The sequence below is a fragment of the Mobula hypostoma genome, chromosome 18, assembly GCF_963921235.1.
Source record: "Mobula hypostoma chromosome 18, sMobHyp1.1, whole genome shotgun sequence".
NCBI lineage: Eukaryota > Metazoa > Chordata > Chondrichthyes > Myliobatiformes > Myliobatidae > Mobula > Mobula hypostoma.
The window spans coordinates 37,474,197-37,488,874 of NC_086114.1; the positions used below are offsets into that span (position 1 = coordinate 37,474,197).

Here is a 14,678-nt window from a genome sequence, read left to right on the forward strand (position 1 = left end):
ATTCTACGGGCTGAAGGAGAAAGATTACTAGAAATTTTAGGTAGTCCAAAGATAGCAGTAATAGGGTGAGGAGAGATATCTATATTTAATACCTTAGAAATAATATTGAAAATATCTCTCCAAAAAGTTTCCAAAGTAGGGCAAGACCAAAACATATGCGTTAAAGAGGCTATCTGCCCCGAACATCTATCACAGAAAGGATTAATATGCGAGTAAAAACGCGCTAACTTATCTTTGGACATATGTGCTCTATGCACCACTTTAAATTGAATTAGGGAATGTTTAGCACAAATAGAGGAAGTATTAACTAATTGTAAAATCTGCCCCCAATCATCCACAGAAATGGTAAGCCCCAATTCCTGTTCCCAATCTACCCTAATCTTATCAAATGGAGCTTTCCTAAGTTTCATAATAATATTATAAATCATAGCCGATGCACCTTTCTGACATGGATTAAGGTTAATTATCGAATCTAAAATATATATAGGAGGAAGCATTGGAAAGGAAGAAAGTATAGTACTTAGGAAATTTCTAACTTGTAAATATCTAAAAAAATGTATTCTTGATAAGTTATATTTATTAGATAATTGTTCAAAAGACATAAGGGAACCATCTAAAAATAAATCCAAAAACCGTAAAATACCCTTAGTCTTCCAAGTTTGAAAAGCGCGATCCGTAAAAGAGGGAGGAAAAAATATGTTACCTAAAATAGGAATCGCTAACCCGAATTGATTAAGATCAAAAAATTTTCTGAATTGAAACCAAATACGCAAAGCATATTTAACGATCGGGTTAGAGACCTGCTTAAGGCGTTTCGAATCAAAAGGAAGAGATGAACCTAAAATAGAACCAAGTGTATAACCCTGAACAGATTGTAATTCCAATGCTACCCATTTAGGAATAGATAGTATATCCCGGTCAAGTAACCAAAATTTCATATGTCGAATATTAATAGCCCAATAATAAAATCTAAAGTTAGGTAATGCTAAACCTCCATCTCTCTTAGCTTTCTGTAAATGTATTTTACCCAGTCTCGGATTCTTATTCTGCCAAATAAATGAAGAAATTTTAGAGTCGACTTTATCAAAAAAAGATTTAGGAACGAAAATTGGTAATGCCTGAAACACATATAAAAATTTTGGCAAAAAAAACATCTTAACTGCATTAATACGACCAATCAAAGTTAAATATAAGGGAAACCATTTAGATGAAAGTTGAGTAATATGGTCTATTAATGGTAAAAAGTTAGTCTTAAATAAATCTTTATGTTTACAAGTAATTTTAATCCCAAGATATGAAAGGTAATTATTAATCAATTTAAATGGAAATTTATAATATAAGGAAAGATGTTTATTAATCGGAAAAAGTTCACTCTTACTAAGATTTAATTTATAACCTGAGAAAAGACCAAATTGTGCTAATAACTCTAAAACAACAGGAATAGATCTCTCAGGATTAGAAATATATAAAAGTAAATCATCAGCATAGAGTGATAATTTATGGGACTTTAATCCCCGAGTTATCCCAGTAATATTTGAAGATTCTCGAATAGCAATTGCAAGAGGTTCTAATGCAATATCAAATAATAGGGGACTAAGAGGACAGCCTTGTCGAGTACCACGAAAGAGAGGAAAAAAAGGTGAGTTTAAAGAGTTAGTACGAACCGAGGCTACAGGGGAGTGATATAACAGTTTAATCCAGGATATAAATTTCAAGCTAAAATTAAACATTTCAAGCACCTTAAATAAATAAGGCCATTCTACTCTATCAAAAGCTTTCTCGGCATCTAAAGAAATAACACACTCAGGAACATTTTGTGAGGGAGTATAAACGATATTTAACAATGTACGAATATTATAAAAAGAGTAACGACCTTTAATAAAACCCGTTTGGTCTTCCGAAATAATAGAAGGAAGTACTTTTTCTAGTCTATTTGCTAATAACTTAGAAAAAACTTTAGAATCCACATTTAATAAAGATATTGGTCTATAAGATGCACATTGAGCAGGGTCTTTATCCTTCTTTAGTATTAAAGAAATTGATGCTCTATTAAAAGATTCCGGAAGTTTACCAAGTTTCAAAGAAGCCTCAAAAACCTTATAGAGCCAAGGAATCAATAAAGAAGCAAAACATTTATAAAATTCAATGGTAAACCCATCAGGGCCAGGAGCTTTCCCCAGATTCATAGAAAAAATAACATTCTTAATCTCATCCATTGTAATGGAAGTATCTAATAAAGAAGACATATCCTGTGAAATCTGAGGAAAGTCTAACTTATCTAAAAAATCATTCATATATTTAGAATCTCGAGGAGACTCTGATTGATATAAAGAAGAATAAAAATCATAAAAGGTTTGATTAATCCCCACATGATCCAATATCAATCGATCATTTTGGTTATAAATCTGATTGATTTGAGATTTAACATAATTAGATTTCAATTGATTAGCCAGCAGCTTGCCAATTTTATCACTGTGAACATAAAAATCACTTCTTGTTTTCTTTAATTGGTTTACAATCGAGGACGAGAGTAGTAAACTGTGTTCCATTTGAAGTTCAGTTCTTTGTTTGTATAGCTCCTCAGAAGGAGCCATAACATATTTCTTATCAATTTCTTTAATCTTGTCCACAATTCCCATCTCCTCCTGCTTCTGTTTCTTCCTCAAAGCAACGGAATACGAAATAATCTGACCCCGAATATAGGCTTTAAAAGTGTCCCAAAGAGTGTTAACCGAAATATCTTCTGTATGGTTAATTGTAAAAAAAAAGCTCAATCTGTTCATTCATAAAATTAACAAAGTCCGAGTCCTGAAGCAACAGCGAATTAAAACGCCATTGTCTATTGTTTGGTATATTGGCCATAATTTTAATAGAAAGCTTAAGTGGAGCATGATCCGAAATGGTTATAGAATCATAATCACATTTAATCACTGAAGGAATGAGACGAGAATCAATAAAAAAATAATCAATTCTTGAATAGGAATGATGAACATGTGAAAAAAAGGAAAAATCTTTTTCCTGAGGATGCAGAAAACGCCAAATGTCCGTCGACCCAGAATCAGAAAGGAAAAAATTAATCAAATTTGCAGATTTATTAGGTAAAGTCCGTAAAGGAGCCGAACGGTCCAAAGCTGGAGATAAACAGGTATTAAGATCTCCGCCCCAAATCAATGAAAACTCGTTCAAATTCGGAAACTGATCAAACAATGATTTATAAAATTCCGGACAATCCATATTAGGAGCATAAACATTAACCAAAACTACTTTTTTATTAAATAGTAAACCACTAACCAATAAAAATCTACCATTCGGATCAGAGATAATATCCTGTTGTATAAAAGTAACTGAGGAATCTATAAAAATAGAGACGCCTCGAATCTTAGCATTGGAGTTCGAATGAAATTGTTGTCCCTTCCAGAATTTGAAAAAACGTAGTCTGTCCCCCCTCCGTACATGGGTCTCTTGTAAAAATAAAATTTGTGCTTTAAGTCTCCGGAACACTTTAAAAACTTTTTTTCTTTTAATAGGATGATCAGCATGGCTTTTTCAAGGGCAGGTCATGCCTTACGAGCCTGATTGAATGCTTTGAGGATGTAACAAAACACATTGATAAAGGTAGAGCAGTAGATGTAGTGTATATGGATTTCAGTAAGGCATTTGATAGGTTTCCCATACAAGGTTCCTTCAGAAAGTAAGGAGGGATGGGATCCAAGGAGACCTTGCTTTGTGGATCCAGAATTGGCTTGCCCGCGGAAGGCAAAGGGTGGTTGTAGATGGTTTGTATTCTGCATGGAGGTCAGTGACCAGTGGTTTTCCTCTTTGTGATTTTTATAAATGACCTGGACGAAGAAGTAGAAGGCTGGGTTAGTAAGTTTGCATATGACACAAAGGTTGGGGGTGTTGTGGATACTCTGGAGGGCTGTCAGAGGTTACAGCGGGACATCAATAGGATAGAGAACTGGGCTGAGAATGGCAGATGGACTTCAACCCAGATAAGTGTGGTGGTTCATTTTGGTAGGACAAATTTGAAGACAGGTTATAATATTAATGGTAAGACTCCTGGCAGTGTGGAGAATCTGAGAGATCTTGGGGTCCATGTCTATAGGACACTCAAAGCCGCTCTGCAGTTTAACAGTGTTGTTAAGAAGACATATGGTGTGTTGACATTCATCAACAGTGGGATTGAGTTCAAGAGCCATGAGGTCATGTTACAGCTATATAAGACCTTGATCAGATCCTACTTGGAGTACTGTGCTCAGTTCTGGTCACCTCACTATGGGAAGGATGTGGAAACTATAGAGATAGCGCGGAGGAGATTTACAAGGCTGTTACCTGAATTGGAGGGCATACCTTATAAGAATAGGTTGAGTGAACTTGCCTTTTCTCCTTGGAGCAACGGAGGATGAAAGGTGACCTGATAGAGGTGTATAAGATGATGAGAGGCATTGATTGTGTGGATAGCCAGAGCTTTTCCCCAGGGCTGAAATGGTTAACACGAGGGGGCATAGTTTTAAGGTGCTTGGAAATAGGTACTGAGGGGATGTAGGGGTAAGTTTTTCATACAGAGAGTGGTGGGTGCGTGGAATGTACTGCCAGTGGTGGTAGTGGAAGTGGATACAATAGGGTCTTTTAAGAGCCTCTTAGATAGATACATGGAGCTTGGAAAAGTAGAGGGCTATGCACGAGGGAAATTCTAGGCAGTTTCCAGAGTAGGTTAAATGGTTGGCACAACATGGTGGGCCCAAGGGCCTGTAATGTGCTGTAGATTGCTATGTTCTGTGTAGTTTTATATTCTATGATTGGTAGGGAGACTCCTATCATCCTCTCAGCTGTTCTCACTGTACTTTGTAGGGATCTCTGGTCCAATGTTCAACTGCTCCCATACCAGATGGAGATGCAACTTATCAGGACACTCTCAATGATGTTCCTGTAAAGTGCAGTTAAGATGGGCGGGGGGTGAGGGGGAGCCTTGCTTGGCTCAATCTTCTTAAGAAGTGGAGGCGCTGCTGTGCTTTCTTGTTCAGGGAGGTGATATTAAGGGAGCAGGTGAGGTCAACTGTGATGTGAACTCCCAGGAAATTGGTGCACTTAACCCTCTTTACGGAGAGTTACAATGTTCATGTATTCGCAGAGTGGGAAGGTTTGTCTGCAACTTCCTGAAGTCCACAATGATTTCCTTTGTCTTCTCCACGTTCAGGCTTAGGTAGTTCTTCTCACCCCAATCCACCAGCTGCTCCACTCCGTCTCAATGTTGTTCTTGATAAGAGCAGCCACTGTTGTGTCATCCATGAACTTCATGACTAAATGGACTTGGTGTTGCCCAAAACTGCTGTGTACCACCACAAAACATATTCAATCCCTCTATACTTACTCAGAGACATTGATAATTAACTGGACTGCACTGGAGCCGGTTTCAGGAGGCAGGGAGGCAATATATTGTTCCTTCCCTAGAAGGAGCCATTATGTAGCATCCTTAGTATGGGCATGGGGAATGTCAGTGGTCATAGTCTTCTAGCTTGGGTAGGTAAATCTAAAGCAAGAGGCATATATAGAGAGCAGGAAGATTGAACAGGGACAACATTTTCCACACAAGAGAATGGTGGGTATACGGAACGAGCTGCCAGAGGAAGCTGTAGAGGCAGGTACAATTACAATGTTTAAAATATATTTGGACAGATACGTGAATAGAAAATGTTTATGGAGGATATATACCAAATCAATCAGAAGGAACTAGCTCAGATGTACAATTTGGTCGGTGTGGATGAGCTGTGCTGAAGGGCCAGATCTGGAGCTGTAAACACTGACTTTATCTTGCATTATTGCTCTCTGCCCTCTTGTTCAGTGGTGGGCATGGGAACTGGTAGTCAGGAATGTGGATTTGTGTGCAGTCTGTAAATGTCCCTGTGGCAGTAGCACAGTCAGAACGTGTAGAATCTATCCTGTGCTCTCACTGTGATGCTTCTTATCATTGCTACTTCCCTTGCGAGCTCTGAATTGGTCTGCGTGTGGTTTAGAAGGAGGCACAGGCTTACACTCTTTGAACCCAGCAGCTACCTATCACTGCAGTGAGAGGAGCTTTCAGCTGGGATTCCAACGTGTACGAAATCAGGAGTGCCTAAGCTCCAAATAATTTAGACATTCCACTGCCTGCCCAATAGAACTCTCACGAAACCACACCACAGAACATAGAACAGTATAGCACAGGTACAGGCCCTTCGGCCCACAACTGCCAATTTAAACTGATCCCTTCTGCCTGCACATGGACTATTCCATTCCCCGCCTGTTCATGTGCCTCTCTAAATGCCCCTAAATATGGCTGTTGTATCAGCTTCCACTTCCTCAGGCAGCACATTCGTCCTTGTGGGGCATAGAAAGGAGGAGGAGTGGCTGGAACTATTTAAAACCATCTTAAGGAGAAGCTTACACACAAGAATTCCTATTCATAGAATTCAGACCGTACCTTCCTGAAAAAAGCCAGAATACCATCGGTGAAGATTCGCCTGGGAAATGAAAACAGCAAAACGGGGACATCTCAACTCCAGTCATCTCCAGTGAATTTGGAGCAAGGTTACACCAATAACTTACACTGAAACAGCACCTTGATGCAATATGCCATCTCAAGGTCCTTCATGGGAGCATTAGATGGCAATACTGTCACTGGACTTCTGTTGAATCTGTAAGCAAAAACCCAGTCAAAGCAGTAGTTGGAGATACAAGAGCACAAAGAAACTGATGTTCAGGGAAAAAGAAACAGGGAGTGCAAGGCAGAGAGATTTAAGGAGAATTTCCCAGATTCGGTGGTGAATTTGAGGGATCTTCTTCATTGGTTCACAGAATGTGAGTACGGTTGACAGGCCAGCACTTATTCCACATACTCATTGCCATCGAGACACCTCTGAGAAAGCAGGGTTGGTTCACCTTGACCTGCTGGAGTTCGACAGTGCTGTGGGACAGAGAACTCGAATACTTGGGCCCAGAGATGATAAAGGACCAGAGATGTATTTCCAAGAAGAGATGGTGCATTGCCCAGGAATAGTATTGAATTGAATTGACTTTATTCCTTACATCTTTCATATACATGAGAAGTAAAAATCTTTATGTTACGCCTCCGTCTAAATGTGCAATTTATAGTAATTTATAATAAATAGTATGTACAACAGGACAGTCAATATAACATAGAAATACAATTGTATCAGCATGAATTAATCAGTCTGATGGCCTGGTGGAAGAAGCTGTCCTGGAGCCTGTTGGTCCTGGCTTCTATGCTGCAGTATTGTTTCCTGGATGGTAGCAGCTGGAACAGTTTGTGGTTGGGGTGACTCGGGTCCCCAATGATCCTTCAGGCCCTTTTACACACCTGTCTTTGTAAATGTCCTGAATAGTGGGAAGTTCACAACTGCAGATCAGTTGGGCTGTCTGCACCACTCTCTGCAGAGCCCTGCAATTGAGGGAAGTACAGTTTCCATACCAGGCAGTGATTCAGCCAGTCAGGATACTCTCATTGTGCCTCTGTAGGACTCTTAGCATTTCGGGGCCCACACCAAACTTCTTCAACCATCTGAGGTGAAAGAGGCACTGTTGTGCCTTTTTCACCACACAGCCAGTATGTACAGACCACGTGACATCCTCTGTGATGTGTATGCTGAGGCACTTAAAGTTGTTCATCCTCTCAACCCCAGATCCATTGATGTCAATAGGGGGTTAGCCTGACCCATTCCCCCTGTAGTCCACAACTAGTTCTTTTGCTTTTGTGACATTGAAGGGAAGGTTGTTTTTGTGACACCACTGTGTCAGGGTGATGACTTCTTCTCTGTAGGCTGCCTCATTATTATTTCAGATTAAGTCAATTAGTGTAGTATCGTCAGCAAATTTAATTATCAGATTGGAGCTGTGGGTGGTGATACAGTCATGGGTGTACAGAGAGTAAAAAAGGAAGGGGCCTAGGGCACAGCCCTGAGGGGCACCTGTGTTGAGGGTCAGAGGGGCAGAGGTGAGGGAGCCCACTCTTACCACCTGCCTGAGATCTGACAGGAAGTTTAGGATCCAGCTACATAAGGCTGGGTGAAGGCTAAGGTCTCTGAGCTTCTTGTCAAGCCTGGAGGGAATTATGGTGTTGAATGTTGAACTGTAGTTCAAGAAGAACATGAGAGAAAGCTGGATGTTCCTGTTACACTTGTCTTTCTAGATGGTAGATGTTATTTCAGTATCTCCAAAAGTAATCAAAAGAAAAACGCAGGGAGCCTGGGAATAAATGCCTGTCCTTCATTTTATTTTAACTTTAGTGAGGGGCACACATATGTTGTGGTGGCGTGATGACGTATGCCATTCACGTACTTTTACAGATCGCCCGTAATTAATTATTTAATCAAACAATATATTAACAATATTACCGAAATATTAAATACAAAACACTGCACCCTGCTTAATTATAAACCCTAACACAGTATAGAATGCATCTCAACTCAAACATTTTAAGTTGTCCCATACAGGCCTAAAGATTTAATCACTATGGAAGATTTTTTACTCTTGTGGAATCACACATTTCCTGACAGGGGGTGGGGAGTAGGGGTGGGTCACTCTGCTTGGCAGGAGAGACTTGCAGCTGTGAAGCAATCTCAGATGTTGGGGCCTCTTCTGTGGTGTTTGTAGGAGTTGACTCTGGGACTGCAAGAAGTGGTTCTGACTGCTCTGGACACCTTTCTATTTTTGCAATTGACTCTGCTCCTTTCAACTGATCGATGTATCATCTCAAGATGATATCAGAAGTAATCTCCATTGAATAGGAGGGTGGTCCAGTTCTGTCCTTAATCTTTCTAAGTACCCACTTTTGATTATTTTCATTGTCCCTCACTGGCACTGCGTGTCCAGGACCAAAACATTGAACCTCCTTGTTTGGGAAGCCCTCTATTTGACTCAGCTATTTGTCTTGCATAGTACTTCCGAGATTGGGTGTGAGGAAATCCAAGTGCGAGCACAATGGAGGACTCAGGAACAGCATAGCTGGTGAGTTGTGGAGTGTACTGGATTGCGATATGCAAGGAGGAAGTTGGCGAGCTTCTGTTTCAGTGTTAGTGAGTTGTATTCTGCTGATACTGCTTGCGGTGCATTCTTCAAACTGTGGACAAACTGTTCCACTAAGCCATCTGTAGCTGGGTGGCACAGAGCAAATGTATGTCTTATTCCATTCATTTTCAGGAATGACTGAAACTGTTCTGCAACAAACCCTTGTCACTGACTAAGTGCTCTAGAACACCAGTCCTTGAGAAGAGGCTTCTCAACACATCAATAGTGTGGGAGGCTATAGTGGAGGCTATTGGTAACACTTCTCACCACTTTGTTGTTGCATCTTCTATTACCAAGAACATCGAGCCCATGGATGGTCTGGAAAAATTCACATGAATCCTCTGATAGGGCAATGTAGGCCATTCCTAGGGATTCCCAATGATGCTCTTGGCATCTGCTGCTGCAGTTTTTGGCATCCTGAACAATGAATGGGAAGTTTCTCAATCTGCTGATCTATCCCAGGCCACCAAAGCCTTGAGCCAATGCTTTCATCCCTGCTGTAATAGGAAGACTTTTGATTTTTATTGGGGAGAATACGTCATGAGGAGTGTCCTCTTTTGTAAATTTTTCAAGTATTTCCTTTTTCCAAGGGTAAATGGGGCATTTCAGTATTTCCACGATTATTTGTCCTCTTAAATTTGATCTTGTAATTGTGTCCTCCAAGAAACAGAGCCCACTTCCGCCTTCATGCTGCTGCTGTTGTTAGTGGAACACCCTTCTGCGGATTGAAAATTGACCCCAGTGGTTGATAATCAGTAACAAGGGTAAACTCTCTCCCATACAAGTACTGGTTGACACCACCCCAAACCAGACTCAAGGTCTCTCTGTCAACCTGTTCATAATTTTTCTCTGCTGTGATAAGGAAACGTAATACAAAGGCTATGGGGCATTTATTTCCACAACTCATAATATGTGACATGACTGCCCTATCCCATAAGGCGAAGCATCAGACAAGGTTTACTGAACAATGTGGATCATACGTGTGAATACAGTGTCTGACATTAACATTACCTTTTTGAAAGCTACCTCACACACCTTTTTCCATTGCTATTTTTTCCTGATCTGTAGTAGAGTTCAAGTAGCCAGGTTTGGGAGGACCCTGTTATAATAATTGGCAAATCCTAAAAAGCACAGCAACCATGACACACCCTTTGGCCTTGGGGCATGCAGCACTGCTTGAACTTTCTCAACATATTTGTGTAAATCTTGTGCATCAATGGTGTGACCACATTAAGTGATACTCAGTTTAAAAATTCATACTTGTTGCATCATGCTCTGACTCCATAATCTTCTAATCTTTTTAATGGTCTTTAAGATTTTGGAGATGCTCCTTGTCATCCTTACCAGAAACAATAATGTCATCCAGGTAACACTGAGTGCCTGGGCAGCCTTGCAGCCCTGGTCCATAGCTTTCTGTCAGAGTGTAGGTGCAGGTGTAGGTGTGGATGCTACTCCAAATAAAAACCTGTTATAGTGATGAAGCCCTTTGTGAAAGTTTATGGTGAGAAACATTTTGGACTCTTCTTCCATCTCCATTTTTAGGTAGGTCTCAGCTAAGTCTACTTTGTTTAAGTGTTTTCCTCCAGAAAGGTTTGCAAAGATATCCTCAATCCTGGGCAGAAGTTATTGATCTATAGTACTGGGTTGATTGTGGTCTTAAAATTATGGCAGATCCTGACAGGCCCCTCTTTCTTGGCTGTTGGGACCACTAGCTCCATAGGCTCCACTCAACCTTGGAAAGAGTTCCTTCAGCCTCTATGTGATCTTTCTCACTGGCTACTTTATCACAGATTGTATAAGGAACTAGACTAGTTCTGTAAAACTAGGGTGTGGCATTTTCATTTAACACTATTTTTACCCTTGATACATTTTGAGTTTTACAATGCCATCCTCGTCGCCACTGCTAAGTTTTATAACTCCAAAACGCACTGAAAGAAAACCCCAGGGATAGGTGTGTACTTTGTTTACTTTGAGGTGCGCACATATGACCTGGTGGCATAAGATGTATACCATTCATGTACTTTAACAGATAACCTAAACAAAGAAAGCTTAATCAAACACTATATTCTCAAGATTACTCAAATATTACTGAAATGTTAAATACACAACAGTAGATCTGGAGCCATAATCCAAGAAGCCTCGACAAGTTGTTGTGACGCAGTCTGTAGAGGCTAAATCCGTCAGTGGTCAGTCGAGACGGGGGAGGAGAAGGGTAAATTCGGAGAATGAGTGTGAGGGTGAAGGAGGCAGGAGCATGAGGTTGAGAGAAAGAGAATGCGGTTGAAGGAAGTGAGCGCCCCGAACGCGAGCGCGCCCCAGAGAAGGCGGGAGCGGGACGTACCCAATGACTCTCGCGGTTCCGCGCACGCCGACAGAGCTATGCGCTGTTTTTTGGGGGGAGGGCTCATGAATAATTCATCAGCCGCTCTGCTCCTGCGTGTCTGCTGTGATCGCGGGCCGAACTGCATAGTCCGCTCCCTTCCTCGGCTCGCAGACAGACCACCCGCCTGCCTCGCCGTGTCCAGCGCAGCCCCGCCGGCGCGGATGTGGGGCCGGCTGCGGGCGGCCCTGCGCCCAGCGGGAGGGGAGCCCGAGGCGCCTGGAGCCGATGCAGCCTTGCTGGAAGATGAAACTGCAGGTACCGTGTTGCCTTTGTCTGCGTAGCCGGGAAGCAAGTCCTGGGCTACGCTCCCCGGGATACCGGCTTCGGGGGTAGAGGGTGAGCGGAGGCGGAGGAAATACCCATACACATTTTCATGTTAGTAATCTGTATAAAGACAGGTCTTCTCTGCAAATGGCCCGCTCTGCTCCCGTTTGACTGGGCAGTGGGATTTGGTTTCTGCGCCCTCCGGGTGGAGGGTTGTTGCCGAACACCTTGCTGCTGGTGTCTGGGCCAATTGGTATGTCAGGGCTGCGGCTCGGCCCCGGCCTGGCCGTGTCCCTGCTGGGATCCGCTGCTGTGCTCTGTTGTGAGCGCAGGATCTTTACCTCCTGCCGGGGCGGCAGTGGGTTACCCTGGCCCCATCGGAGGGAAGGGTGTAGGGCAGTTCTGTGGCAGAAGTGTAGTGTTGGAGAGGGAGAGCTCTCCGTCACTTCTGGCCGGGAATGTTGTGGGGGAGTCAGTAAGCCTGCACTTAAGGTGTGTTTGTGTGGACTTGAGTTGGGAGTCGGGTGTACCTGTGTTCTTTTGGCGAGAGAGAAGTGGCCATACCCTTCCGAAACAACGTATCAGCTTTCGGTGCTCGGTCTCACCATTCAATGTGTATTGCTTCGTCTGTGCAGTGCGTGGAACGTTTCTTTCAAGTGAAAGGGATTGAACTGGTTCAGAGTGTATATGGCCTGTGTCCTGAGCTCAGCCTTTCCCGTCCCGGAAAAGGATTGTGCAGTCCTTCGGATTGGAGCCAAATTCAGTTCAGAAGGAACGAAAGAGGATCAGCTTTATCTGAAAGCACCTTTGATCTGCAGGGGATCTCCAGCAGTTTTTGTTTTAGATTTCTTTATATTAGTAATTTTCTTTATTCTACTGTTCAAAGCACTGAATAGGAGTGCTCTCTGTTATATTAGAAAATACAGTTTGCATATGCAAAGGTCATATGATCAGGGGCAGGATAATTTTTGGTTATTTACTTCCTGCTGTGAATTCACCCTGGATGTCAGTCTGGGTAAGCTGGTGCTATTGAAGAAAACCAGAGTCGTTTTATTTTGGGGTGGTGTAGGTTGAGCTCCTGTCGACACTATGCTGGTCTGCTGGTGTCTCACTGTCCCAGTCAACAGCTTCAAAACTCTTGTGTTGACACAGTGGTGGGACTGGGTAATGTTGGCACCAGGGAATGAGGGTAGCTGCTTGATTCCAATCCTTGGGATTCGCTTGCTCAGAGTTTTCTTGGAATGGTCAGCTGTCCATTGCCACCCATACATCAGCTACTACGCATCAATCACTTTACTGGTGATGTAAGTAGGTGTTGGAATCCTTTGTGGAAATAACAGGTAGCATAGACGAAGGAGAGTCAGTGCATGTTGTTTACTTGGATTTTCAGAAGGCCTTTGATAAGGTGCCACACATGAGGCTGCTAAGCAAGAACAAGAATGGAATTACAGAAAAGACACTGGCTTGGATAGAAGATTGGTTGATTGGCAGGAGGCTTAGAGTGGGAATTAAGGGGGCCTTTTCTGTTTGGCTGCTAGTGACCAGTGGTGTTCTGCAGGGGACTGCTTTTTTTTACACAGTGCATATGTCGGTGATTTCGATGATGAAATTGAAGGGTTTGTGGACAAATGCAGAGATGAAGGGGCAGGTCCTGTTGAGGAAGCAGTGAGTGTGCAGAAGGACTTGGACAGATTAGGAGAATGGGTAAAGAAGTAGCAGACGGGATACAGTGTAGGGAAGTGTATGGTCATGCACTTTGGTAGGAGGAATTATTTTCTAGATGGGGAACAAATTTAGAAAGCAGAGGTGCAAATGGACTTCAGAGTCCTCATACAAGGTTCACTAAAGGTTAATTTGCAGGTTGAGTTATGGTGAGGAAGGCAAGTACAATGTTAGCATTTTGAAAGGACTAAAAAAGCACGGATGTAATGTTGATGCTTTATAAAGCATTGGTGAGACCTCACTTGGAGTATTGAGCAGTTTTGGGCCCCTTAACTAGAAAGGATGTGCTGACACGGAAGAGGGTTCAAAGGATGTGGATGAAAATGATTCTGACATTGAAAGGCTTATCATTAGAGGAGCATTTGACGGCTCTGGGCCTGTACTCACTGGAATTCAGAAAAATAAGGGGAAGATCTTATTGAAACTTATTGAATGTTGAAAGGATGTTTCCTATAGTGGGGGAGTCTAGGATCAGAGGGCACAGAATCAGAATTAGAAGGATGTCCCTTTAGAACAGAGATGAGGAATTTCTTTAGCCAGAAGGTGGTGAATCTGGAATTCATTGCCACAAATGACTCAGTCATTTGGTATATTTAAAACAGTTTGATAGATTCTTAATTAGTAAGGAGATCAAAGTTTACAGGGAGAAGGCAGGAAAATGGGGTTGAAGGAGATTATAAATCAACTATAATGGTATGGCAGGGCAGAGTCGATGGACCATATGGCTTCCTTCTGCTGCTATGTCTTTTGGTCACATGGTTTCAACAGAATGAATAAGAACAAGACAGATATAACGGAGTGTGGCAAATGAGTTATCCACTTTGCTGTACAAAAGAAAGGAGTATTTATTCAAAGCTGAGATGCAGTCATGGACAATGCTTAAGTTTGCCTGGGTGTCTTTTTAAATGTGTCATTGAAAGCCAGCAAATATGCAAAAATAGATGAAAAGACAAATGGTATGTTGCCTTTTATTGTGAGAGGATTAGAATTTAAAAAATAAAGGTGGCTTGCTGCAGTTATCCAGGGCCTTGGTAAGACTGGAGTATCTTAAAGGCAAGCCTCTTGTTGTGGGGGGGGGGGGTGTGGTTTGTGTTCCTAGAAAATTGTCTGTATCACAATTCTCTGTAATGCAAGCCTGTTATCTTTTTTTTTGTATCAAGAATACAAGTTGAAAAAATGTTTATTTACTGTTCTTCACATAAGTTTGGTGAAGGAGAATTTTGTTCAATATTTTGCATGTTTTGAT

General features: G+C 41.9%; 1 protein-coding gene across 4 annotated transcripts in view; it reads left to right on the forward strand.

Moving 5' to 3' along the window:
- The first annotated feature begins 11,495 nt into the window (after nucleotides 1-11,495).
- The window catches only part of marchf8 (membrane-associated ring finger (C3HC4) 8), a 47,140-nt gene continuing 43,957 nt past the window's right edge, over nucleotides 11,496-14,678 (forward strand). Inside the window, exon 1 of one of the 4 annotated variants that reach the window (XM_063070749.1) lies at nucleotides 11,496-11,701. In XM_063070749.1, coding sequence (XP_062926819.1) covers nucleotides 11,672-11,701 — 30 coding nt within the window. In that variant the 5' untranslated portion in view covers nucleotides 11,496-11,671. The remainder of the gene's footprint in view (nucleotides 11,702-14,678) is intronic. The other 3 variants (XM_063070750.1, XM_063070751.1, XM_063070752.1) reach the window with 3 other exon arrangements.